At 40.1% G+C, this 24394-nt stretch overlaps 1 protein-coding gene across 8 annotated transcripts; it reads left to right on the top strand.

Annotated features, from left to right (window-relative positions):
• The first annotated feature begins 115 nt into the window (after positions 1 to 115).
• Positions 116 to 24124, top strand: LOC111251538 (uncharacterized). 8 transcript variants are annotated; one of them, XM_086990840.1, is made up of 6 exons: positions 116 to 3452; positions 4982 to 5628; positions 5994 to 6162; positions 7397 to 8740; positions 13997 to 14048; positions 18251 to 24124. In XM_086990840.1, the coding sequence occupies exons 2-5, from the start codon at positions 4999 to 5001 to the stop codon at positions 14014 to 14016; spliced, it is 2163 nt and encodes a 720-aa protein (XP_086846966.1). In that variant the 5' UTR covers positions 116 to 3452; positions 4982 to 4998; the 3' UTR covers positions 14017 to 14048; positions 18251 to 24124. The 8 variants fall into 8 exon arrangements, with proteins under 8 accessions (XP_086846966.1, XP_086846968.1, XP_086846967.1 ...); XM_086990842.1 differs by lacking the exon at positions 18251 to 24124 and adding an exon at positions 14832 to 15709; XM_086990841.1 differs by lacking the exon at positions 18251 to 24124 and adding an exon at positions 14754 to 15709.
• The last annotated feature ends 270 nt before the right edge of the window (positions 24125 to 24394 follow it).

Below are 24394 nucleotides of genomic sequence, written 5' to 3'. Positions count from 1 at the left end.
CTCCGTTTCTTTGACTGATCTCTTCCGTCAGATCGGTTTTACTTTGTGATCATCCGGTTAGCTTGTACGTCTTTTCATTTACGACCAGCCGATGCTGCTGATTATTATATCCCGGCAATGTTTACCGCCCGGGATCGCGGTCATTTTTCCTTCGATTCAACTAAAAATCTTCGACGTGTGTGTAAGTTGGTAGGCTTGTTTGTATTTTTTCTGGCCCTGCTATGTTTTTGTTCTGTTTTTAAACACTCAGGATTAGGTAGTATTGAAAGGTGCATAGAAAATATCACTACTCGATCGCAAAACACTACTCGAATCTTTTATTACAGTCTCATACACTTCTAGGAAGCTAGCTATTCTGTAGTAGTGATAGTTAATACTGACTGCCTTGGGCGTCAATGATTGATTAGAGTAATGCTATGCCTAATCAAAGTGTCTGGTAATTTACTTGCAACGAAACAAGTATCGGATATAGGTATATAATACAACGGAAAGTAACGCAGTTTACGAGGTACCTAAATTCACGTTTCTGGCGTGGGTCTTTTCACGCGTTGCACCGATCGACCCCGACGTTCCCGTGATGGTGTAATGGTAATGTGTTAGCCCACTTAACGTTGGGTCACCTGATGTGACCTGGGTTTGAAATTGGGCGTAGACACACTTCTACTTGTACTAGCATTTGAAGCAATGCTTAGCGGTAGCTGTAGGCGTAATGCTCAACACATTTAAAACACTCTTTTCTTTGCAATCTTATGACTGTCTAATGCAAGAAGGCAAAACACACAGAGAGTTAACATGTTGGTGTAAACATTTTTTTTTTTAATATCAAGTGCTGGATCGAATATTAGTCTTAGCTTACTACTTTCTAGGTTTCTACTTTAAACATAAATTCTTGTCTAATATTTAATATGTATTGATAATTCGCTACATCATGAGGAAAAGATCTCATCATTGAATTTTATAAGCCCTTCTTCGCAGGGTATCGCTTGCCTGAAATAACAACCATCTACTGGCCCTAATGGCTTAAGTTTCCGTCGGCAAAAACTACCTGACAAATAGAACCATACGTTAGCACAATCTTCGTTTCTGGTTCCACTATAGCGCCAGAAGTATATCAACGGGAAAATAGTTTCAAAATTCTCAAAAAATTAAAAAAATAATCAAACCGATAAGGAGTAATCTGGAAAAAAGCTTGTTAAATTGTTGAGAGAAAATGCTAACATTTTGCTTAGGGTAAAATTAAGATATGGTTAAAGCATTTATACCTGCGTAATCAACGAGCGCAAAAAGGAATATGAGTGCACAATTTTGTCAAGGTAAGAGGTCTCCCCTTAATTTCTGACTGAAGCACACATCATTAAAATGTTCAATAAAAAAAATGCTTAGTAGTTGATAAAAGACAACGACAGAACTTGTCAAGTTTGATAACGTTACTTAAACACCATACTGGCTATAAGAGGACATACTCTTATGGCCAGTATGGTATAACGCTTTATAAACGCTGATGTTTACATAAATTGTACAATAGTCACATCAGTCGTATTGATTGTCAGTATATATTCAATATGTATTTATAAGCCAACTACAACATAAAAGAGAAATAATTTTGAGACCCTTCAGTTACACGAATAAGTAAATTTTATAGGAGATCAAAGCACAGAGCTGTATCAAGACCGAAGTTTTTCCAATCTCACCAGCTAGGTGTACCATGTAGCATACTATGGCTGTAGAAGAAATAATTTAGTATTCTATATGATGCCTAGCTATATCGGTGTTTCTTTTACGGAATTTTCTATATACCATATTCTTTTTTGACGTCTTATATGAAGCATTAGGCGGGCTTAGTTATGTGCTGCCTTATGGAATTTTACTGTCACTCGCAATGTTCCCGTTATTGGGCTATTAAGAGTAACGGTAAACTTTGATTTTTTTGAGAAAATGAGAAACTTTTAATTAATTAACATGTCCTGTCGGGTATTTTTTTTTTGTTGTGATATCTAAACATGGGCTTCAACAAAATACGGAATGGTCTGCATGCTTAGCTTCATATTATGTTTTGTGTACAACGTAATCTGTAATTCAACGTACGATAGCGAGCATAAAATAAGCTATTACCCACTTGATACCCATTTGATTTATGAATACCCTAAAAAACAATCCATAAAATAGTCATATTATTATTCGCCTTGACAGAAAAGTCATTAGTTCTACCAACTAGGAACTCGAGTCCTTCGGCCAGGACCGATATTCTTAGACTGCATTACAAGATTAACTGCATATGGGTCACGATATCTGTGTGTTTAGGCGACAGTGAAACAGAGAGAAAGTGGGCTTTCACGCACGGTGCGGCTCACGCTAAGATTTTTATGACGTAAGGGATACAAATGGGTGGATGATCGAGAATGGTCATTAGAAAGACTAACTGAACACCACATCCACACACATTGCAGAGGGATAAAGGATAGAACCTGCGAAAACTATACGTCAATGGAGTAGTAGTTTCGATAGAAAACTGACAGCTTGTTTCACTCCCAGCAATGTTATCAATGGTTCGACAATGAGTTTATCTTATATAAGACCAAAATTATACTCGCTATCAGATTATATGTTTTCGCCATTTCGAAAATGATTTGAAAGCTATTCGTAGCTTTGTCCGTAATTGTACTAATGTCTCATACTCGGTGCAACTAATTGGGACAATTGAAGTCCCCAACAGGTATAATACGATAAAGTGAACTATCAACCCAGATCATTCTCAGATCATACAGAACTTGTCATCTTGCTTTTACCAGTCATGCCCACTGCGCAATATCGCTCCCGCCAAGACCGTGACGTATGCCATAAAAACCCATCAGAATCATTTATGCCGTGACCCACACACTCGGGTATGGCCTCATTTTCGGGTACTTCGTTTTTCGCAGAAATCACGGTATTGTTTGTTTATTAGAGTACGTTTAGCAAGAGGAAGTGTTTAAGACTTGCTGAACTTTAGGAATGCTATTGGGCGTTGTCTACGCAGTGTTGGACTTACGCTGCCCAAATAAATTTCTAGGACAAACTCAGATTGTATACTCTCTTTTGCTGCCAGTTGTGGAAGACGGGGTGAGGCTTGGGTGTCGTTAACGAGCGGGGAGTTTATCTAGAGGGCGCGTCAGTCGGTAGCTGACGGAAGGAGGCTTATGCGTCATTGCCGGCCGCATTACCTGTGACGACCCGTAGTCGACGCTGGTAACAATTCATCACTGCTGGCAGACGTTGCAGTAACGAAACGATAGGCTTTAGCTGACTCATCGGAAGCAAAGGGAAATTAAAATACACCTTGTAAAAGTTGTTATTCGTGGTGTGGCTTTCAAACAAGAAAAAGGCGCGCGCGGAACATGAGTGGCTTACCGCAAACTGGTGGGTAGATGAATTGCAAAGGATGCACGCTCGTGTGGACTAGGACCTGATATAAGGTATGGAAAGAAATTGTTTATAAGAACGGAGAGCCAGCTATTACCCTAACCGACTTCAAAGCTAAAAAACTAACCTTCTTTTAGGTGTATTTGATCATAAGGGTATTGGTGGAAAAAAGGTTTTGCAAATTTGGCCGAAATTTTCCATCAGCTAAGCCAAGTATGGTACCGGTTCTGTATTCAGGCATTGGATTGATTCGGGTTTATCTAAATAACGTACGTATGGGATTTTCGTTAATTTTTGTTACATTTGTCTTTAAATGAACTACTGCATTTAGCTCGTAACATGAAATCTCGGTTTGGGCTTCATATACGCAATGTTATGTACATATCATTCAGTAGCATGTCGATGATCCTCACGGAATGCTCCAAGCACTGTCTTTTTTAGTCTTGAAATACACAGCTTTTAAACCTTAGTCTTTTTCCTTCTTGACGCTAAACAAAGAGGCTTCATAACGAGCTCAGTCCCGCACGACCGTGCCTCTAACACTCAACATAAATTAAACATCTATTAATGTTTATTTTATCGGATTTAACAGAATGTAGTAACCTCGTGGATGAGCGTCTTAGGATCTAAAAAGAGATCGATTTCCCTTTTGAATAGAGTGACGAAGATCTTATCAAGAGAGAGCATCTCACAATAGGATTTCTCAGAAAAACACGACTTATATATAAATTTGCTTTGAGACCATATAGCGTAAATTAAGTGTACTTTCAGAACATACCCATGCTATCTATCAGCGTAAGTTGTACAGTTTACGCCCCCAGTGTCACCATGAAATTTTTCTCAAATTTTCTATATGCTCAAGATAGCTGCTTCGGACTATTACAAGGCGTATATACATATTGTGTATATTAGTAGCCGACACAACATGGTTCAGCCTGGCCATGACCGCTATCAATAAAAATTAGTATCGCCGTTTGGTGCCAAATAGCGAAATATAGTTTGTTAACATTCTAATCGGACTTATATGAGACGCCGGTTAAATTAACAAGTTATCGTTATTTTTTAGTAGAATTGGTTATCACAATCAAAATTTTAGGGCTCAGACGGTTTTCTGAATGTGAACTTCGCGGAATGGGCAGAAGGTTTTCTTAAAAGCATATGTTTCAATACCACAAACCTAATAAGTCTCTGCCCAAAATAATTAAGCAAAAATAAAAAACTAGCTCTTTTTTTAGCATATCAGGCAGCTCATCCTAGTAGCAAGTACATTATGTCAAGCTGTGTGTTTTTGTTAGGAATTATTTTACATACAACCGGCCTTTGCATTTCTATCACAGTGTGGTAAAACTTAAAGTGACCTTCTCAGAGTCGGTTAGGTGATGCGAGCGTCAGAACTATAATTTCCAAATCTGTTTTCGAATCCATTTTACGCATCAATGGAATCTTCTTAGATTAATAAGTTGTCGAGCTGAAATATTTTGCAAATGCTTAAATACGTCAAGTTTGATCTTCATGGCGGCATTTTCGTTTGAAAAAAGCCTAATGCGATTTTTCCTTTATATTTTCCATGCGTCGTTTTCAGCAAATTCGTGAGGTAATATGGCAGCAGATACTGAAGCCTCCATTTTGGTTCTCCTCATTATCGCTGTCTACGTCACCTCGCGGTCTCAAGTAGATCTTCATGCGGTTCGACGGGAAATCGATAAACTTCGATTTTACGGGCAGAACCGTCACCTTTGTCAAGGCGACACGCTCCGTGAGCCGGACATCACTGCACTGGCTGGCGATGTCTGCTATTGCGACGCGTTTTGCCTACAGTTTGGTGACTGTTGTGTGGACTACTCAAATGCAAAGAAGCCCTTAAGAAACGAGAACTATCACTGTTATCGCTCGGGCTCGAGTTCACGTTTTTACTATGTATTCTCGAAATGCATCAACGGCACTCTGCTAGACGGCTGCAACGGCAACGTGGACCAGCCTTCGTCGTTGATTCACGAACCTGTTTTCGTGCATGGAATATTATTTCGTAACGAGTATTGCGCGAGATGCAATATACCAGAAAGCGTGCTAAAAACCAGTCGATACAAATGGAAGAGAAGGGCTAGCTGGTGGCCAAGTGTACCGCCATTAAAAAACGTTGATGTACGCGGTGGGATCAGGAAGCTTTTTCAAGAACGCAATTGGTACTACAATGAGACGACGAGGAAGTACCATCTCTTTTATGAGAAAGTTGGTATACGACTATAACAGACATTTATTGTATAGCAAATCTACTTTTTAGTCAATCATGGTAATACTCGTAGTGGATGCAGAGGGTCGATACGCGCAAAAAATGACCTGGTACCTTTGTGCTATTCATAATTCTTGAGATTTTATTTGATTTGAGCAAATAACTAACGCAAAATGGAAACTAAGAGTGTTAAACCAAAGTTCATTATTCCGCTAACGTTGCCTAATAATGATATAATCACCAGTGAGAAGCAGGTTTGCAGAATTGAGCTGGCAAATATTAATCTATCTGATTTTAGAAATAACATACCATGGTTGGATTTTGTTATTAAAAAAATATCAATGTCTGGTCCCGTTTGCTTTAGGACGAATACACATTAGCTGTGGACGTAGTTGAATTTGATTGGACGAATTTTACTGACGTATTTAATACAAGCCTTTGCCCACCTTTTCCAACGGTCAACGCTTGTAACGACTCTGCAGACACTTCAGATTCGAAACTATGCAGCCAGTACACCGCATACGTGTATACAGGTACGTTGCTGTCGCTGTCAGTTTATTTCGGATTTAACCTCACTCCGATAGAGCTTCGGATAGTTTGATCTGAATACTCTCGCCACCTAAGGATTGCCAATTAAACCAAGTGTGGAAACCCGCACATGCACTCGAGCTCCTTACAGTTTCTCTGGCTGATAATGAGGCTGGCATTAAGTATCTTTGGCGCCCCGTAGAGATGTTAGTTCGGTTGCGCCTTTAAAATGCTGCTTGTTCAGGACATGTTCAGCGACCCTGTTCCGTAGGCTCTCAAAAGTTGCCTTTAACCTTAGTAAAGGCGTCAAACACAGGTAATCCAGGCCAAAAGAAAGCTGATCCCAATGACTCAGCCTGTCGTGTCCGCTCCAAAAGCTCAATAGCGTCTTGCGTTTCGAAATGCTATCGAGTGCGCTCTGTAACTGTTGGAAGTAGATCTGGATCTTTTTCTTAGATCGCGCCGAGTGTCGTAACTCTTTAAATATAATTATTTGAAGTCAAATTTTAAGTACTCAGGTAGTGAGAAGAAGTCGCTAAATCGTTTCCCCGTTCCCTAATCATTTAATGGCATCTTTGTGATACTAGCATAAAGAAGATGAACCTAGCCACTTTTTTACTTTAGCGGGTGCATAACCAAAAATTAACTGAAAGATAGCAGGATCGTATTTTGTTTTCTAAGACAGTACCAAGTCGATTTCGACTTTCTAAGAAATCTGCAGTTCTGCCCGGTCTGCGAGCAAGTTCGGCCTAATAATCAGAAACAAATAAACGAAATGACAATTCCAAAGGACATTTCGATGACAGGGTCAGTCTCACCTACGTTTATTACTGGCAGTAAAATTGTACTTACAAAAGTATCTAAATTTGAGTACTGTGTTTAGTTATACCCAGAAAGGTACCTCCTAAGAAATGAAGTTAGTCATTCGACAAAATGTGGTTGCAAGGAAGGTCCTCACCCACAGAATATAGAAAGTAGAAAATAAACTTGCGTCTGACTTTCGAGGCCGATTTCTTTCCCCTGCCTCTGGTAATTTCTGCAAAGTCAATAGTGTGGGTGCATATGGTAGGATACATCTCATTTTGAAAAGTGAAGACACGGTCGTATCATGTTTTGCTTGTAATTGGTAGTTATTGATAGTAATCAGTTATTAAGACGATTGATTCCAAAGCTATGATTGGTGATCTTATGCTACAGTTTCTGGAACCTTCATTATTGCACTTTTTGGTATTATTCCAGGCTCTGCAAAGGATATAGTCGTCTATCGCAATGTGCACTGTGCACTTTGCAGTGGAATTTCATTAGGACAACTCACTGTGGGCCTACCGGCTCCATCGCCAGCACTGGAAAGTCCTCGTATCATTGGAGACTTCCTGCTCGTTCCAGAACTAGAATGTCTTCCAGGGCAGGTCGCTGTCATGGGCGTCGTGTGTCAGCCTGTACTCTGCGAAGTGGGCCTCATTTGGAACGGAGCGCAGTGCGTTACCGATAACGGACAAGTCGGTTGCTTCATCCTTACGTTAGACGTGGAATGGGTCAGGTTTTTGAATTCGCACCTTATCCTGTGGAAATCTGTAGAAAGGGTCTTCTCTGATTATACCAACATAACGGACACGTGGGGCACTGTAACCCACGTTCGCGTCTGTACCACCACCCCAGTAACTCAACCTATCACACCGGCGCTCGAGCGTGTCTCGGAGGTGTGCTTGATTAGTTCATGCGTCTGTCTGGCTCTGCAAATCGTCGTCTATCTCGCGTTGCCTTCAACTCGTTCTTCACGTTCAGGCAGGATCATTATTATACTTAGTTCGTGTATCCTTCTCGGACATATGACATTTCTGATTAAGGACGATGTCGAGCCAGGCCATCTTAGTTGTGAGCTGGTGGCTATTGGAGCACATTTTTTCTACATTTCGTCCTTTTTCTGGATGCTTATCATGGCGGTGGATTCTTGCAGGTGTCTCGCGTACAATATGTTTAGTGATCCACATCATTTGTTGCGACGCTACGTGATTCTCGCATTAACAGGCTCGTTATGTGTAGTTGTGAGCGGGGTCCTGGTTGGCTGGTTGTCACCTACCAGTCGTTTCGCGCCGGCGTACGGCGTCGAGGTATGCTGGTTTGGTAACCGAAGTGGCTTTCTTATATTCTTCGCTCTTCCTACACTACTTATTATTAGTGCAAATTTTTCGCTGTTTATCTACACGACTGTTCGCATCCGACAGGCTCAGAGTCGGGTTGGCCGAGTTCCGACAGGGCCGACGACGTCCTCATCGAATCACAGACGAGAGATGGTCCGAATGAAACTTTATCTTCGGCTTGCTATCATAGTGGGGCTGACCTGGCTGTTTGGCATATCGTCGTTTGTGACTGAAAGTGAACTGGGTCATTCTGCGTTCACATATCCCTTCTTAATACTTGGCTTCATTCAAGGTGTATTTATATTCATCGGATTCACGTGTAAACCAAATATCATCGGTGATCTACGCCGACTTGTATTCGACAAAAAGGACCCGGTATCGTTTAGCCGAAGTGGTCTGGAGAGACGACAGACCTGCTTAACGAACACGACTTCCGAGGAACGTAAGCGAACCGTACCACTTCTAGAAGTAAAAACACTTACAGAGACACAGCTGTAAGAAAACGTCGTCCTTTTTCTTGTCCTATTCAAGAAATATAAGTAGTCTGGCATGAAATCGGAATTCGATGTTCCCTAAGATAGTGACGTTTGTCGTTGCTCTTTTTGTTAATACATTGTACAGTTATTGTACAATAGATCAGCTAGTATAAGCAACGAATAAGCATTTTAAGGATACAACTTCCGTGTATGTCAAACCTCAGTTCATTTAGAATAGGATTATATTACCACTAGGCTACTTGTATCTTGTACATAACGGGCTAACAAGGATCGGTAGTTTGTCAAACATAAAGTAAAGGGCACCGAACGATCTCCGTTCCCTAGAGCATTGTTCATGTAGCTGCCGCTTCTAAACCTAGAAAAGATATTCGTTAGCACGCTACTCCAAAGATATTGTTTTTTTTATAGGCAAAGCATAAGATCCAATTTATGAAAATCTTCACTGCTCCGAGTGATTCACATCGATTGAATGGTTAGTGTGAAGCCCGTAACGCGGTCTGGCGCTTCCCTTATATTTACGCAGTCTCCAATTGCCATGTATGCTTAGTATTAAGGAAATTCGGGTATATCCTTTTTTTGGGCGAACGCACTTAATTCGTTGTTGGGCTTTACTTAGCCAATAGCTTACGAAGATACTAAACTTTTCACATATTCGAACAATATACGTATTTAAACATTTGCTAACATGACAACTTTAGTAGTAGAGGAGGCTCAATACGATGCACTGTACAATATAGCGTAGCTAAAAAATCACAATACTGGAGTTTAGAGGATAGGTTGTTAGACAGTTACCACTGTACATATTATTACCGACATATTTTCGAGCTCGATAGTAATTTTCTGACGTCGCGATCGATTTAAAAACACTGAACGCATTCATATTATAAACGAGGAATAAGCTTGTCTACTATCTTTTTGTCGTCGAATGCATATATATATATATATATATATATATATATATATATATATATAGAGAGAGAGAGAGAGAGAGATGGTAAGAGAGAGAGGGGGAAGGAGAGAGAGAAGGCGAGAGAGGGGAAGATGGATGGAGAGAGAGGGAGGGAGGGATGGAGAAATAGATAGATAGATAGATAGAGAGAGAGAGATAGATAGAGAGAGAGAGGGGGAGGGGGGTAGTTTTGATCTTATTAACGCATTTAAGCATGTAAATAGCTGTATTTAAGAATAAATAAGCAAATCTATGCTAATTGCCTGTAGAGAATTCATTATCTTGTATCGTCGTATTGATATTGTAGACTGGTAATTTCAGCGCAATATTGTGAAGCATGTTTCCGGATTAATGGATGAAGCTGAGTGAAATTCATTATAGAGCTCTTTTCTGTAGTTGAAAATTATTGAGAACTACTAGACTAGAAAAACCAGAAAGTAATAGGTAGACGATAGGCCATTTTTTCAGTGCACTACCGATAAAACAGTCGAGTTCAATCGACAGGACCCTGGATTTTCTCCATACGTATGTTAGGCTTGTTGAATCCATAAGATTATCGACGAGCAAGTCAAGGACGGTTTTATTAGGACAAAGGGGTACAAAATGCGATAATTCGATATATTTTTGTTACTTGCATACAAGTGCTCGTACAAACTGAGATCGCTTGACGACGGAAATTTTTCGCTCTTACTTTTCAAATAAGAAACAAAACATAATCGAACGGATCATCAACGTACAACTGTATCTCGCCTACTGAATTAAGATTCTAGCCAATCACATATTTAAATTCTACAGAAGCTATTTTTTTTTATTTGTTACTAATTAAAAATAATATACGTATATTCTGGCTAAACTGCTCTAGATCTAAATCAGATCTATACTCATGCTTCGTGTATCAGCTTAAGTAAAATATACTTTAATCTGATGGTTCAGTTTGCATCCGTTGTCCACTTCAAGTAATAAAAGTAGCGAAAATCGGTGTTTGGCTACGACTACTACAGATGGCCGATCAACTAGTAGGTGGTGTAATTGTACTAGCGAAAAATAGGCCGTTTGCTCTGAACTTAGGAGTAATGTTTAGTTACAAGCTGTTTCAGTCGTCCCTTAATGCCATATTATTCGTTAGCATCGATTGTCTTCAATCTCAGCCTAGTAGTGCTACCATTGTCCCATCTGTGCCTAAATAGAGACAAGCATATAGGCGATGCAAAGGCCTGTGCGTAGGGAGATGAGTCAAGGTGAACTTATAAAATTAATTGGTTCATTGTTTATCTGTATGGCAGGTGAGCATCCAAATGAGGTGGCCAATCTTTGCGGAAGGATTGTTCAATCAGTCCTAGAACGCATCGATTTACAATTTCCGTTACTAACAGTTATCACGACGAGGCACTTCTTTTTCGCCCGGTACAGATTATATCTAAACGATGCTACAAAGGTCGTGCCATTTGAATCTGGTTGCACAGAAATAATACTATGCCACGTGCAGCACGCAGAAGACTAAGTACCACAAGAAAGAGTATCAACGGACAACAAATATCTACTAAATGTTTCATTAACCCAACAGCTCTATGTCTAATTTTACTAAGCTTCAAAAAGCATTCGCGTGAAAACAACACGAGTGTGATTAGACGGCTCGGCCAGCATCTTTATGTGTTCACCGTCGAGGGGTTGCGACAATTCACATTTAACGAGAAGATTTATATGGCCTCGCGTTTGTCCTATCGTCCTGCTCGAACCGAAGCGATCCCATAGCTCTATTGTGCAAGTTACATACTGTCTATTTCTATACAGGTGAATTGACAAAATGAAACAATCTTCTAGGTGAAGCTTATTCACACGCAAACTAGGTGTTCTCTACCTAGACAAATTTGTGTATACTCATAGTACTATTGCTTGCTTGGTACTTCTGCATAGGGGCCAAGTTTTAAAACAGGATGCTCCGAATACAATTAGCAGAAGAAGCATCCCAATATTCTTCCAACAACATTGACGTAGACAAAGTTGTCCTGCATAACATCAACGCTCATCAATGAATTTAGGGGTTCTGCTCGCTGATATCTCTCATGCCTATGCTGACACCCACATTTTTCTTCGTTAACGTGGTCAGCATGAAGAAATGAACGTTGCTATCGCTTGAAACAGAGCTGCTTATACCAGAGGTCTTGATTTGATAGTGTAGTAGGTATCCGCTTTTTGTACCCTATAATATAATAACCTATAAGAAAATTTTCGCGTGTACTCATGCGTGTGTCTTCTGTATACCATCGACATGATAGTCACGATCAGGAAAAATTATCATTTTTTTAAGCACATCGATTTTTTCTGAGTCACTTGTCATTTTCGATCAGAGACGGCGTAGAGCCAGAGATTCTACTCTGCAAGATGGTCGCGATATCCACACATTTCTGCTGTATCTCATCGTTCCACTTTGAGTTCGTTATGGAGGTCTTGCTTACGACGTAACTCAAAAATCGATACGGGGAAATTTGATATACTACTACAATACTTTTGTTGTGAAAGATGACAATTGACATTCTAGCCCCGATAGGCCGGTTGCTCCTCTATACGGGGCTGAGATGTGGCTGGTTCAGCGCACGTATCCACGGATTTCAGCTGCCCTTCGCTTTTCAGTAATCATAATCGTTGCGGTAAGACGATAAAGACTGTTTATGTATACTACAGCAAAGATCTATGCACATACAGGTTCGGGCTTCGAAAACGAGCGTTACGGCGGCTGCAGCTGTACATGCGGCCTACTTTCGTCATAAATCTCATGTGGATTTTTGCAGTCGTCTCTTTTCTCAAGGACCACCTGTCCAGTGCACCTTTTGCATTCGAAAGCAACGTAATTGTATTGTACCTATTATTTGTTTTACGGCTAGATCGAAGTATCTCTATATTTATAGCCTTTACATGCAAGAAAAAAGGTGCATTCGCTCATATGGAAAAAACGCTCCGCGTTTACGTCCACTAATTCTAAACTCTCCCATGCTGGATACGGTAGAGTTAGCATTCATATACAACCAACAACAAGGATCGAAAACTGTCTGAAAATGATCATGTATAATTCACGCTGATCAAACCATAGGTTTTCGAACGAAAAACGCGGTAGTATAGACCAATGATATATGCAATAAGTACTTCGATGTAAAATTGTCTCCTTATATGAACAAACATCTTACGGCCACACAACAGCCGGCGCTATCAATTCCTGAAAATTTTTCTGTGCGTTAATTAAATACCCCATCATATGCGGCTGTTGCTTATCAGTAACTTTCATTAGAAACCACTTGATTAGAATATTTGTCCACATTCACGACAAATAAGATGGCATAGCAAGTATTTCTGAGATACAGATTTGCACACCGCTTGAAAAGTTCTCTGAGGGATATTATCTTTTCAAATGTTTATTTCGCTCGTTGGATCTGATTAAATTAGAATAGGGTTATTATTCTGGGGTTGTACTTCATGCTGCAGTTATCTAGTAAATTATTTCCTTAACGTAACATAAATAATGGTCAAGTTGAACGTGCGTGTCTCATGCGTTTATACATAACTACCTGACAGACGAATCATACGAAGCTTGTACTTGCGACACCGACACGCTAAAAACAATGGATCTTGCCACGTCATTAATGCACAGCACTTCAGATTGAATAAACATTAATGAATTGTGCTCAATCAATGAATTGTGTGAAATGTGATAAACCCATATTTCACAAACTGCCACATTTTAAAGCATGAAAAATGGGTAAGATTTTTGCTCTGCCTAATCAGAAGTTTATCCTGTCGCAGAGAGTCCGCTCTTATTTCATTAAATAAAATGTGCGAACAAAAATCTAATCCAACAGTATTTAATTAACAGTTTTCTTACTGATAAATATTTACACCTTTAATATTGAGCGTGTTCACTCACAGAATGACATGTGCGCAGGTCAACACGTAAAAAGCTTTTTCGAAGTGCTCCGTAGGTTAAGGGTTTTAGGAAAATTAAGAAATAATCTCATATTACGTTTAGGCAGCGAGTGTCGATTTGATTAATTCTCTTTATTAAGTACAATGTTTTGGAATCTAAATCACCTGTTCTACAAATCTATAGATATTTTAGTATTTTAGGCTAAAGCGAAATTTCGTACTATACTTGTTTTAAGATACTGGTGGAACAAAACAGCTGTGTGGTGATCGTATGTCACAGTTGCGCCTATGATGAGCTCTACAGAATGAACGCTGCCATGGTTTTTATATGTTGCAGGATTTCTGAATAAGGCGTGATTGATGCGGCCTATTCCCAACTTGAAAAAAAGGTAAAACCTGCTTTTTCGTTAATTTTATCATTTGGTCCATAATCTCAATCGGATTGTTATGCATCAATTTTTTAGCAGCTTACACATGTACATGCACGTACAATTTTGATACGCTAAAATAGACCCGTGAGAACTTTTCGTTGCGTATGCGGCTCAATGCTTAGCCATCTATGCCGGCCATTTCTGTGAATTCTTACTTCGGATTTGGCAATAGCGACAGCGTTGTTAAGAGTCCGTAACAGAAAACAGTAAAAGAGCTTTGAGGTAAATGAAAACATAAGATATGAATGTCACGATCGATCGCCACAATGTCTTTATTACCTCAGAGCCTAATCATGGTAATTTGATAAGTGAAGCAACGGTACGATATTACGGTAGCGCATAAAATTAACCGCGCAGCGACATTGTCTTTAAATGATATGGCCGACTAGACAGCGAATTAGCGACTAGTGGGCTTTACTTTATGCAATTCACTTCTACCGCTCTTAGTATATAGAAGAAATAAGATCAATAATGGTACACCCGAGCAAAAATAGCCTGAAATTGATGCTTGAGATATTATGCTTTTTGAAAATAGAAGAAATCGTTTTCAATAGGTGGTGTGTTATTAGTTTAAATTATCGAAAGTCACGTGTAACAATGCCTATGAGAGTGATACAATTCGACAAATTATCCTAACGTCATATATTTTCATCACTTCAACAGTCTTACCTGTAATCTGGCCTTTTAACAAAAATCGTACCTTTACCAGAATGTAAAATTGGCCTAAATTTTATGGATTAGAGGTGTGTGAAATCGTCGCTACCTGTAACACAAGCTTGATGCCAAGACTGATTTCTCCCGGTCATTATAATCAGGAGAAACAAAGAGAGCCAGAAGGCAGTATGGTTTTTGCCTTCGTGAGAGCAGCAAAGTGTCTGGAGTAAGCTCTTGGCATCGTAACGACTACGGACTGACTATCGGCTTGTGCGAACGCAGCGTCCGGAGAAAAAAATCAGGAAATCCTTTTGTATCGTTCCACTCGACCGAGTGGAAGAGGAGACGGACGCTAAAGCTTCGAGCTGATGGAGAGCCAATTCAATGCACCCGTCTCGTTTATGGAGAACCCGCGGTTATATAGCGACATGGCAAGTGGTATAACCAGACCCACTCAACTATTCTGAGCCGAACTTTCTTTTAAAAAAATTGCTAATAAACTCCACGATGTCGCTCTGTCCAGTTTAAGAGCCCCAAAAAACTACGCACCGTCAGATGAAGGTAAGCAATTGGAATAAGCCCAAGGGTGAATTCTGACGGCTCGAAGATAAAAAGACACGAAAGGAAGCAGGAAAAAAGAATGGAATCGAGAATATACTGAAGGACCCAACACGGGACAGCATGGGACAGGAGGAGAGTGAGAAATAAATGGGAAAGCAAAAGATGGAGAAATATGGAAACAAATAAAAAGTTAAACTATCATCTCTGTTTACATGTTTTAATCCTTTGAACTCCAAGCAACACTATCTTCTTCAGACCTAAAGCACTGTCACGCACTTGCGCCCACTTTCGAAGCCGATTCCCTCTCGGGATAAAAACATTGGAAGCAACAATCTATGAAACCCTTCTGTGGCAAGGAAACAATAAAATTCATAATGAGGTCATCATCTACAGTTAGATGGATATATCTGATTTTGTTCTTCGACCAAAAGTCTTTCTGGCCCGTTATTTTAAGGGTTGCGCGCACTACTCGAGAACCAACAGACCCTTTTTTTGTGATGAGATAAGCCCATAGGAGACAAAGCCCAGTCAATGAATAGCATTAATAGATGCATGGTAAACATATTTTCGTAAATCTACTTTTATTCGCTTAGAGGCAATATCGGGCTGGGCACGACGTAAACGACACATACAATATTTTTTCCTTTTCGAAACGTTCAACTACATAAATGCACTCGCAGCATCGAAAACTGATCTACGCAGGGGCTTTGCCTCCCCTTAACCGTCAAGGAAAAACGGGTTCTTTCAATATAGCCGCTATTGTGGGGATAGATTGGGAAACAAGAGTCTGAAGTACAAGATTATTCAGAACTCAATGTTTATTATAAATCTCTACGCCGGAATAATGTAGGAAAGCTCTAAGATTTGCCCGCTAACAGCGTGCATGCTGCAAAAAGAATACTGGGCCTGGCTATATAACCTGACGTTGTCCTTCCAAACCTAGTCACACCTGTACACCTTCACGCACAGGTTAAATTACTAAAATATATTTTTTATCCACCTGGAATTGGTTTAAAATATGCATAATACAATGTTGAAATGTTAAAAAATAATAGCATTTCTTCCAAGTTGGATAGGTATTATACAGTTTATTAAGCGTTTACTGGACAATGTTTATTACTATGTCAATTTAACACAATTGTATTGTTTGTCTTATTAATTAATCCATAAGTTGCTATATAAGAATTATTTAACTGAACAATTGATGTTAAGTAGGCTTCAATTCAGTTTACATAGTCAGTCGATATTAACGCTTAATTTAAAAAAAGAACACAACTAACTTTTTACTTTGTTACTTTAATTGAGTTGGTAATGGAGCTGACTGTTGAGAAAATCTTACCAACTAGATTTATCTATTTGACGCGGTATCGGACTAAACATCGCTAGAGTTACATTAACCTTTTGCTTGATTACATGTCGGCTGACATCAAAAGTTCAAGGACTCTATATCGTTTACTTATCGAATGGTGTTATAGGATTCGCCTTTGTTAAGCATCGCTGCTTTGTGTTCGAGCCCCCGGGGGAAACAGGGGAGCGAATAGCATATCTGTCTCCTAAAACTTACTACGAGCTTTGCGTCAACGAATTTATTGGTAAATTTCGATGGAGTCATATTAATGTTTGTAGGGGAGCGTTTGGCGTTTACCATTGAAGTCTTCGCGTACCCACCCTGATTACACCGACCGCACAAACGGTTAGGTTCTTGGACTCAGAAAGAGCTAGTCTTCGCTATAAGCCGGTGACAGCGACCCATCTCAAGCACGATTCAGTTTCTATAAACCTAATTCCGCTTCCTGGCGACGGAAGTGGAGGAAAACCTTGTTACTTATCTTCGCAAAGACTTCTTTAGACGTCTGAGGTAATACACGATAAGACCCATTTAGCTAAATACTCCTCTCGAGAAGAAACTAAGCATTTCCAGAAAAGTATACCAGTAAAAAATAAATTAGCACAGAAAGTTCCAAAATAGCATAATATGAATTATTAAAAAATACAATGCCGATTTTGCAATAGTAAATGTGCTAAAATGCTTAGAACTAAAACATGAAGTAACATTTTTGCGAAAACTCATCGTTCTCTTAATTTTATTACAATAACAACGCACGTATGGTCCACACCTTAAAAAAAATGTGCTGTTTCTGATCGAAAAGCGTTATAGGAGAAAAATGGCTCAAAGAAGCTTCTGTCGCTTTCGTTTTGGAGATTCCAATGTGAAAGAGCCTTCTCACAGTGGTCGATCAATTAGGCAAAAAGTCGATGGAACTATTGCCAAAGTTGGACAAAAGCGGTGATGACTTCATAAAAAACTGCATATCCCTATTATTACCAAACAGTTTCTCGAGGCAGCTGACTACAAATAAATAGGCACAGATAGGCAAAGCCCTTGCAGACGCCAAAGAAGGTGATACTACGTGTTTGATAGGGTCGGATAGGGATTGTGCATTGTGGGTTTTCGCCGCCCAGCGAAACGATTGATTTAAACACTTATGGTCAACAATTAACAACATTTCCGCTTATTATTGTTCCGATTACGCCGCAAGATTATATGTTTTTATATACTTAGCTTTACGAATTTGTTGGGACTTCTTTAAGTATGGTTGAGCGCGTAGTCTTAGAATAAATTAGATATCCCTCAATTGTCATGTACGGTAATCAGCTACTTTATAAGCGAATGTAGTTTGTCACGAGATAATTGTTAGGAGGCAAGTTCGTAGAGAGAATTACGTACAATTAACACATTTTAAATATGGACTCAAAAAGAGAGAGACACAAAGCTGAGAACGACGCTACTTTATCAGGCACGAGTTATTTACTTGTCGGAATAGGTCCCTCATGGAGGCCTTCCCTCTGTAGCGCGTTCAATACAACCCAGGCCTGCGATAATATGAAAAAATCTAACGGTGTTGTGCCTGTTGCTGTTCGGTTTTTGATGATCCATTTGACAGGACGTTTGATGATCGATGTTCGAATCCACCACGAAAAGTGAAGTTTAACGATATTAAGTGGATGGATGGATAAAGGAATGAACCTCGGGATGGACAAGCACGTGGATGTATCTGTTAGCTTTTGGGATGACGAATACAATCGTGTCCTCCCGCCCAAGCCGGTGAATTTCAACCCATGTCTTAACCTCGCACAATGGTGGGTCATGTGTAACAGACTGTTGTGTCAGCTGGTAGGGAACAACCTTCAACTTGTCGAGCTGCAAAAATCGTCTGCGTTTCTGAGAATGAATATGTTATTCGTTCTTATTGAACTGCGGCAGTATCGAGAGCATAGACGGTCAAAAACTTAGCGGTCGCTACGAATCGAGGAGGAACGTTAGCATAAACCGAGTCCCCCTTCAATGGATAAAAAGTAGGAACAACAACGGATGAGAAAATAACGTGCTATACATTACTCATGGCACTGCCAACTAACAAAAATGTCCTCATACATACAAAGCTAAAATACTGAAAGCTAATTTCTATATTTGATATTATCGCAATAATAGTAGACAATGCTTAGGAGGGCATTATCACCCTCATAATAGCAATAACAGCAAGATAAAATTATGATGGGCTAAGCACGAAGCGGATTGCGCTACGATTAACCCATAGTGATAGAGTATTGTAAAAGCAAAATTTATGTGAATCTGTGTTGGTATTGCAAATACGGCATATCCATCAATCAGTGTTTGTCCTTATCATAATTTTCCAACAAGCTAATCTCTGCACACTGTGTTCAGGTTAGCTTTGTTGACCCAACAACTTTGGCCTTTTTATTTCGACCGAACGAACATTGTCCATGAACAAAATGATGCCGTATCTAGATTCCTTTAAATGTATCGCCTGATTTCTCCTGGGGCTCGCAACTTTTATTACCAGGAGGAGAAGAGTTGGGGGTGGAACAGAAATTTAAGAGCCTTCATCGGACCCACAAAATCAACTTGGCGGATCGCCTCCAGTGATACTACTGCGCGTTTCCTGCCCGGGGGTCTTCTGCCATGTTATTCCATCGCTGTTCCTTCTCAGAGTGCTAGACTTTTCTCGTCCTACACTCCGCGAGTTGAGTGGACTCGCTGACCCGAACGGATCAGAAAGTTGATCTCCGTGGCTTACTTCGTAGTTTGTCCCAACTTAACCTCTCTGCTCAGACCACGATACAATTGTGTCAGCTTAGCTTCGTTCCCCTTTTGAGTAAGATTGTAATTAGTCAGTCCTACAGGACTAATTTACACGGAGAAAGGGGAGAAGCTTGACACAGAGACATTCATTTTCATAGTGTTAATTAACTTTTTGCCAGACAGACTCAAGCGTGCACTAAGTATGAAACTTGCTTGACCTTTCGATAGGTCCAATAATGAAACGTCGCTTTATCTTCACAAAAAGTCTTAACTTATTGGTCTACTGTATAGATGCATTACGAAGCCCGGAAAGCAAGTGAACATGCGCCGCATTGTAGTCGGCGCATTTGAAGACATCAAAGCAGCTTCAGGATTCTTCAGCGATAACAGGTTCTTACGATACGAAGTTTCTATATTTCTGCATATACACATGAGCTAGATAGTGAGTTACACGGTGAGTGTATCTACGATTCTTGCTAATTTGACATACAAATTATTGTAGTGTATTGGCTTTTGTAATCTATCGGAAGCTCGCTCTGCCGAATACGGGGTAAATTCTATTTAAACCACTGAGAGAATCCCAAGAACTCAGGTCTATTCGATAGAACGCACCATTTTGTCTGTCTAAAATCAGTCCTTTTCAATGTGCCGAATCAATCCCATTAGGTCCATTCATTCAATTTACTCAATGTATTGGTGCGTAAATTTGCGTGGACAAAACCTAGGGTTTTTAGTGGGACCGTTCGAAGCCATGTGTTTTATTCCATTCTTAATGCATATACTGCGACAAACGATAGTAACGATCCTCGAGTAAGTTTCGGCTGAATTCCCCTTCCTTTTATATGATCCCCGAGGACTGCACGTTGTAACGCAAGAGCCGCCAAGCTAGGAATACGACCTACCAACAGAATGTTACCAAGACGCTTACCTCGTTTGGCTTCCAAAGGAAAGGACCCCCCTATAGAACGCTTCAGTGATTTGTTGCTGAGTTCAACGTACGGGGACAAGTCAAGAAGTGTTGGCAGTGCGATGAGGCGAACAATGTTTAATGCAGCTCTCAGAGGCAGAATTTTGGTTTTTATACGATACTTCGGTAGTCAAGCAAACGTATTCCTATTGCTATTAGACTTTACAGAATAGGCACCTCGATCGTATGTAAAGTTTTTCAGCACGTGAAGCGTTCTACTGCTAGTGGTCACTGATAACGTCAGAATATGACGGAAATATTTGTTTGCCTGATCACTATTGAAAATGATAGAATATATGTCAATATAACGTCGCCATAGATTAGTTCATGGTGAAAGGCGGGCAATTGATCGAGTACTAGACAGTCATCTTAATGGCTATTTCAGCTCGAGACTAAATTGTCTGTAAGCAACGAGCGCAGTCTTTCGGAATAAGAAGCGGTACTCGGAATGCTCACGACATCAGCGGCTTTAATGTACTCTAGACTGGATTAATTGTCACCAAAGGGGTCGCGACATTACCGCCCGCGTTCAGACTGTACAAAAGCCGTTTAACAAATCAACGTGGAATCAGCTATTCTTTACGAACACAGCTTCAGACCTGTTACTCCGGTCGGGTATACAAACTGCGACATATTTTCTTACGTTAAAGCTGAACGAAGGCAAAAAAAGTCGCCGATAAGTAATACAATATAGCTGCGATACTTTCGAATGTATAGTCCTTGGTCGCATCAAAGCTCTACACTGATAGTTGGCTGAGGTTGTAGCAGCCATACATGCTAAGCGCACCTGTAACTTCAGAGCTTCCAAGCTAGTCTAGCTGTCGATGCTACCCAAATAACGCATCGAAGTAAGTCTGAGAAAAACAACTGCACGGTCGATTGGTGCCCACATTGCACTGGGAAATTACCGCACTTAGTCAACAGAACCAGATCCGTCTTTTGAGAGTTGACGTTGTTGTCTAGTTGTTGGCTGGCGCTCATTTCCGTGTAGTTTTCGTTTCTCCAGGTTTGATCGGTGTTTCCATAACAACAGAAGCCTGTGATGAGATTGCCCGCGTACGATTGGGACACGTAAGAACGATGTGTCTAGTCGATACACAGCTTCCCTTAAGAAGCGCATATGGGATTATACTCTGCTTTTGTCAATTAAAACCCGGAGTCGTTCTTACAATTCTTACGATCGAATAGCAGATTGCACGCGATATTCTGTCTCGGAAAGGTACCATTCTACATTGATTACGATCTTCAGCTAGCAGGTGTCACCTTTTTTTGGGCTGCCGGAGTTACCATGTATTTTTTGTATATGCTACGCACGTACAACTACAGGACAGTCGAGATAGATTGATTTAAACGTAGGGACCCAACTCCTTATCGGGCTCGCAAGAACCAGGGCTGTTTCTTTCTAGCTGGGCAAATGTGCGGTGAGCTTATGCTCGTGTACAGTACATATATATATAGATCACAGCAATGCCGAAAAACCACTAAAGTAGGAACACTGGGTCATAGGCCAAATATCTCTTAATTAGCGAACTTAGCAGCGCGAATCAAATGTTGTCCGTACAATCATTATGCATACAATTTCTCCTATTATAATCCGTGTGATCGTAAAAACTTTCACGAAAGAGCTCACGAACATATCTGGGTATACTATTAGAAGCAAAAGTCAGCAGTGTTAAGTATAGATATGACGCGTTGGAACAACTTTACGAGTCGCGAATTAGCTTTTTCACAGTCTATTTATAATAGTGTCCCGCTTTGTTAAGCGGTTGTTTTCATTTAAAACTACTAAGAAGAACCGTAGCCTGAAGACCTGGTAGCCAACAGGTCAGTCTTGCCATAATTGAGTGGACGGACATTAAATAGATCCAACGCCTTTTACTGAACAAGTCAATGCTGTATTTTTTCTTAAAAAACAGTGATTGCCGTATAACGGATGATGGATAGCCGAAGCTAAGAAAGGCAGATGTACTGGCCAGATGCGGCTTAATTCAACTACGAATATGGCTATATAATCCTCTGCTAACGGACTCGAAAAGAACGATAGTGCTTGTGGTCTCTCCAGATTATTGAGAAATTAATTATTTCAAAGGTGCCCATTTATTAGTACTGCCTACTTTAAAAGTAAATGTACGTTTAGCCGAACGATGAACGTTTATTGTAGATGAAAGGCTTAGCCTTTATTGATAAGTAATAACTCTACTTCCAGACGAAACTGAGTTGCTTTAAATTGGAAGTCAAGCGGCTTTGTGTAACCGAGAAGAACGTTTACATTATCAGAAATTAAAACTTCAAATAGCGTTCATCTATAGAGATGCAACCGTATATCAGTGGATCTTTTTTGTAACGAGCTTTCTCTGCAATACCTCCACTGACTATTTTGACCTAAGCGGTATGACGTTTACTCTGCGAATTCAAAAAGCAGCTAAAGGTGATAACTAAGACGAACGAGATTTGGCTCGTTTGAGTCTCGTACTCGCTTATAAGTCAAAGGGTTGTTTGAGTAAGGAAAATGGTGTTGGTCATATGTGCGGATCCTCTAAATAGCTTGCATAATTTCTTATAATTGATCTTTGCCAGATATTGTAGCAGCACAACTTACCAGACAAAACGAAGCACCAAAAGTCAACTCACTAATATTACTATATGAATGGTTAATGAGAAAATAATATTAGGCCGTTTCAAGCCAATCCGCCAAAGTTGAAATTAAATAAGTTGTTGTTAGCAGACGAAACTTTGCTGATAAATACCTGTAAGTGAAGATCGGTTAAAGTTACTCGAAAAGGAATGAGTTGAAAAGGAATAACAGACTTTCGTCTCAGAAATCGCTGGTCAAGTTTTTATCTTTCGAAGACCATGGCGCTGCGGAAATTCATCAGAGATAGGTTGATACTCGGTAGGCGAGCGAAAACACAGTATCTAACTAATGCAAACGTTTCAAGAATAATAACTGGAGTATTGAAGATTAACGAAAAAGCGACCTTCGGGTCCCGAAGGGCAGGAATGCATAGCCACAGCCGAAAACGCTTTTCGCAACTCGGAGTCTAAAGGCTCTGTCAGCAAAAACTCATGTAATGTGTTGCAGTATTGCAACTCAAAAACTGAAAATGTAGAAACGGAGTAAAAAAATCAGTCATCTATAAATTGGAAGACGGTAGTATATTCCATGTGCAATTAGCGGAACCAAAAACCTTGCAGTATGTGATCGCCTTAGACGAGGAATGGTTCGATCCCTGCCATCAGTCGGAGAGGGACCAGGCAAGAAAGTGGCGTCTCCTTCAAACGAAGTCGAATTCAGTGGCATCAAGTAAATTTGGATGTGAAATGATGGTAGTACTCGAAATGGACATCAGAGATATCTGCTTCTATGAGACACTCGCTGAAAATAAAACCCTCCAAGACCGTTGACAATCGGAAGCACCCAGTTTGGTTTCTCGATGACAACGCCAGGTTTTATCGCCATGCCTCAATTACTTCCTGGATTGAGCAAAGGAATATTCAAAATTGGCCTCAACTTGTTCATTGTCTCGATCTAAATACGCTGGTTACGGGGCTTTCCATGCCATCAAAAGAGCAATCGATGAGTTAATGTATCCTATTATCGATTCACTTCGACAAGTAACACATATAGAAATTACATGTGGGAACGCGAATGGTAGGTACGAAGAAGCTGCCCGAGTGCTGAGACAGACGTATGAGAAATAAAGGAGTATCTCTGACACATGAGAAAGATCGTTAGAGCTCAACCAGTTTAAAGGTTATTCATTTTCGAGGTCGACCGGATTTGCTTGTAACAGTTTTATAATATAATATTGGGTACCATTTTAAAACCAGGAAGATATATCATTGGCAAAGAAGAGTTTGTGCTCCGATTTAACACTTCTTGTACTGTGACTGATCCCTTCGTTGGATGGGTCCGTCGCGCCGCATAGCGAAAAAAAATTTATAACAAAAGCGAACAGGAAATAGAGCAGAAAGAAAATTGCTTAATATGTTGTACGAAAAGAGAAAATCATGCTT

Source organism: Varroa destructor, unplaced genomic scaffold, assembly GCF_002443255.2.
Source record: "Varroa destructor unplaced genomic scaffold, Vdes_3.0 BEIS01000005.1, whole genome shotgun sequence".
NCBI lineage: Eukaryota > Metazoa > Arthropoda > Arachnida > Mesostigmata > Varroidae > Varroa > Varroa destructor.
Note: the sequence above shows the minus strand (reverse complement) of the source record. Positions and strands in the feature narration are given on the sequence as shown.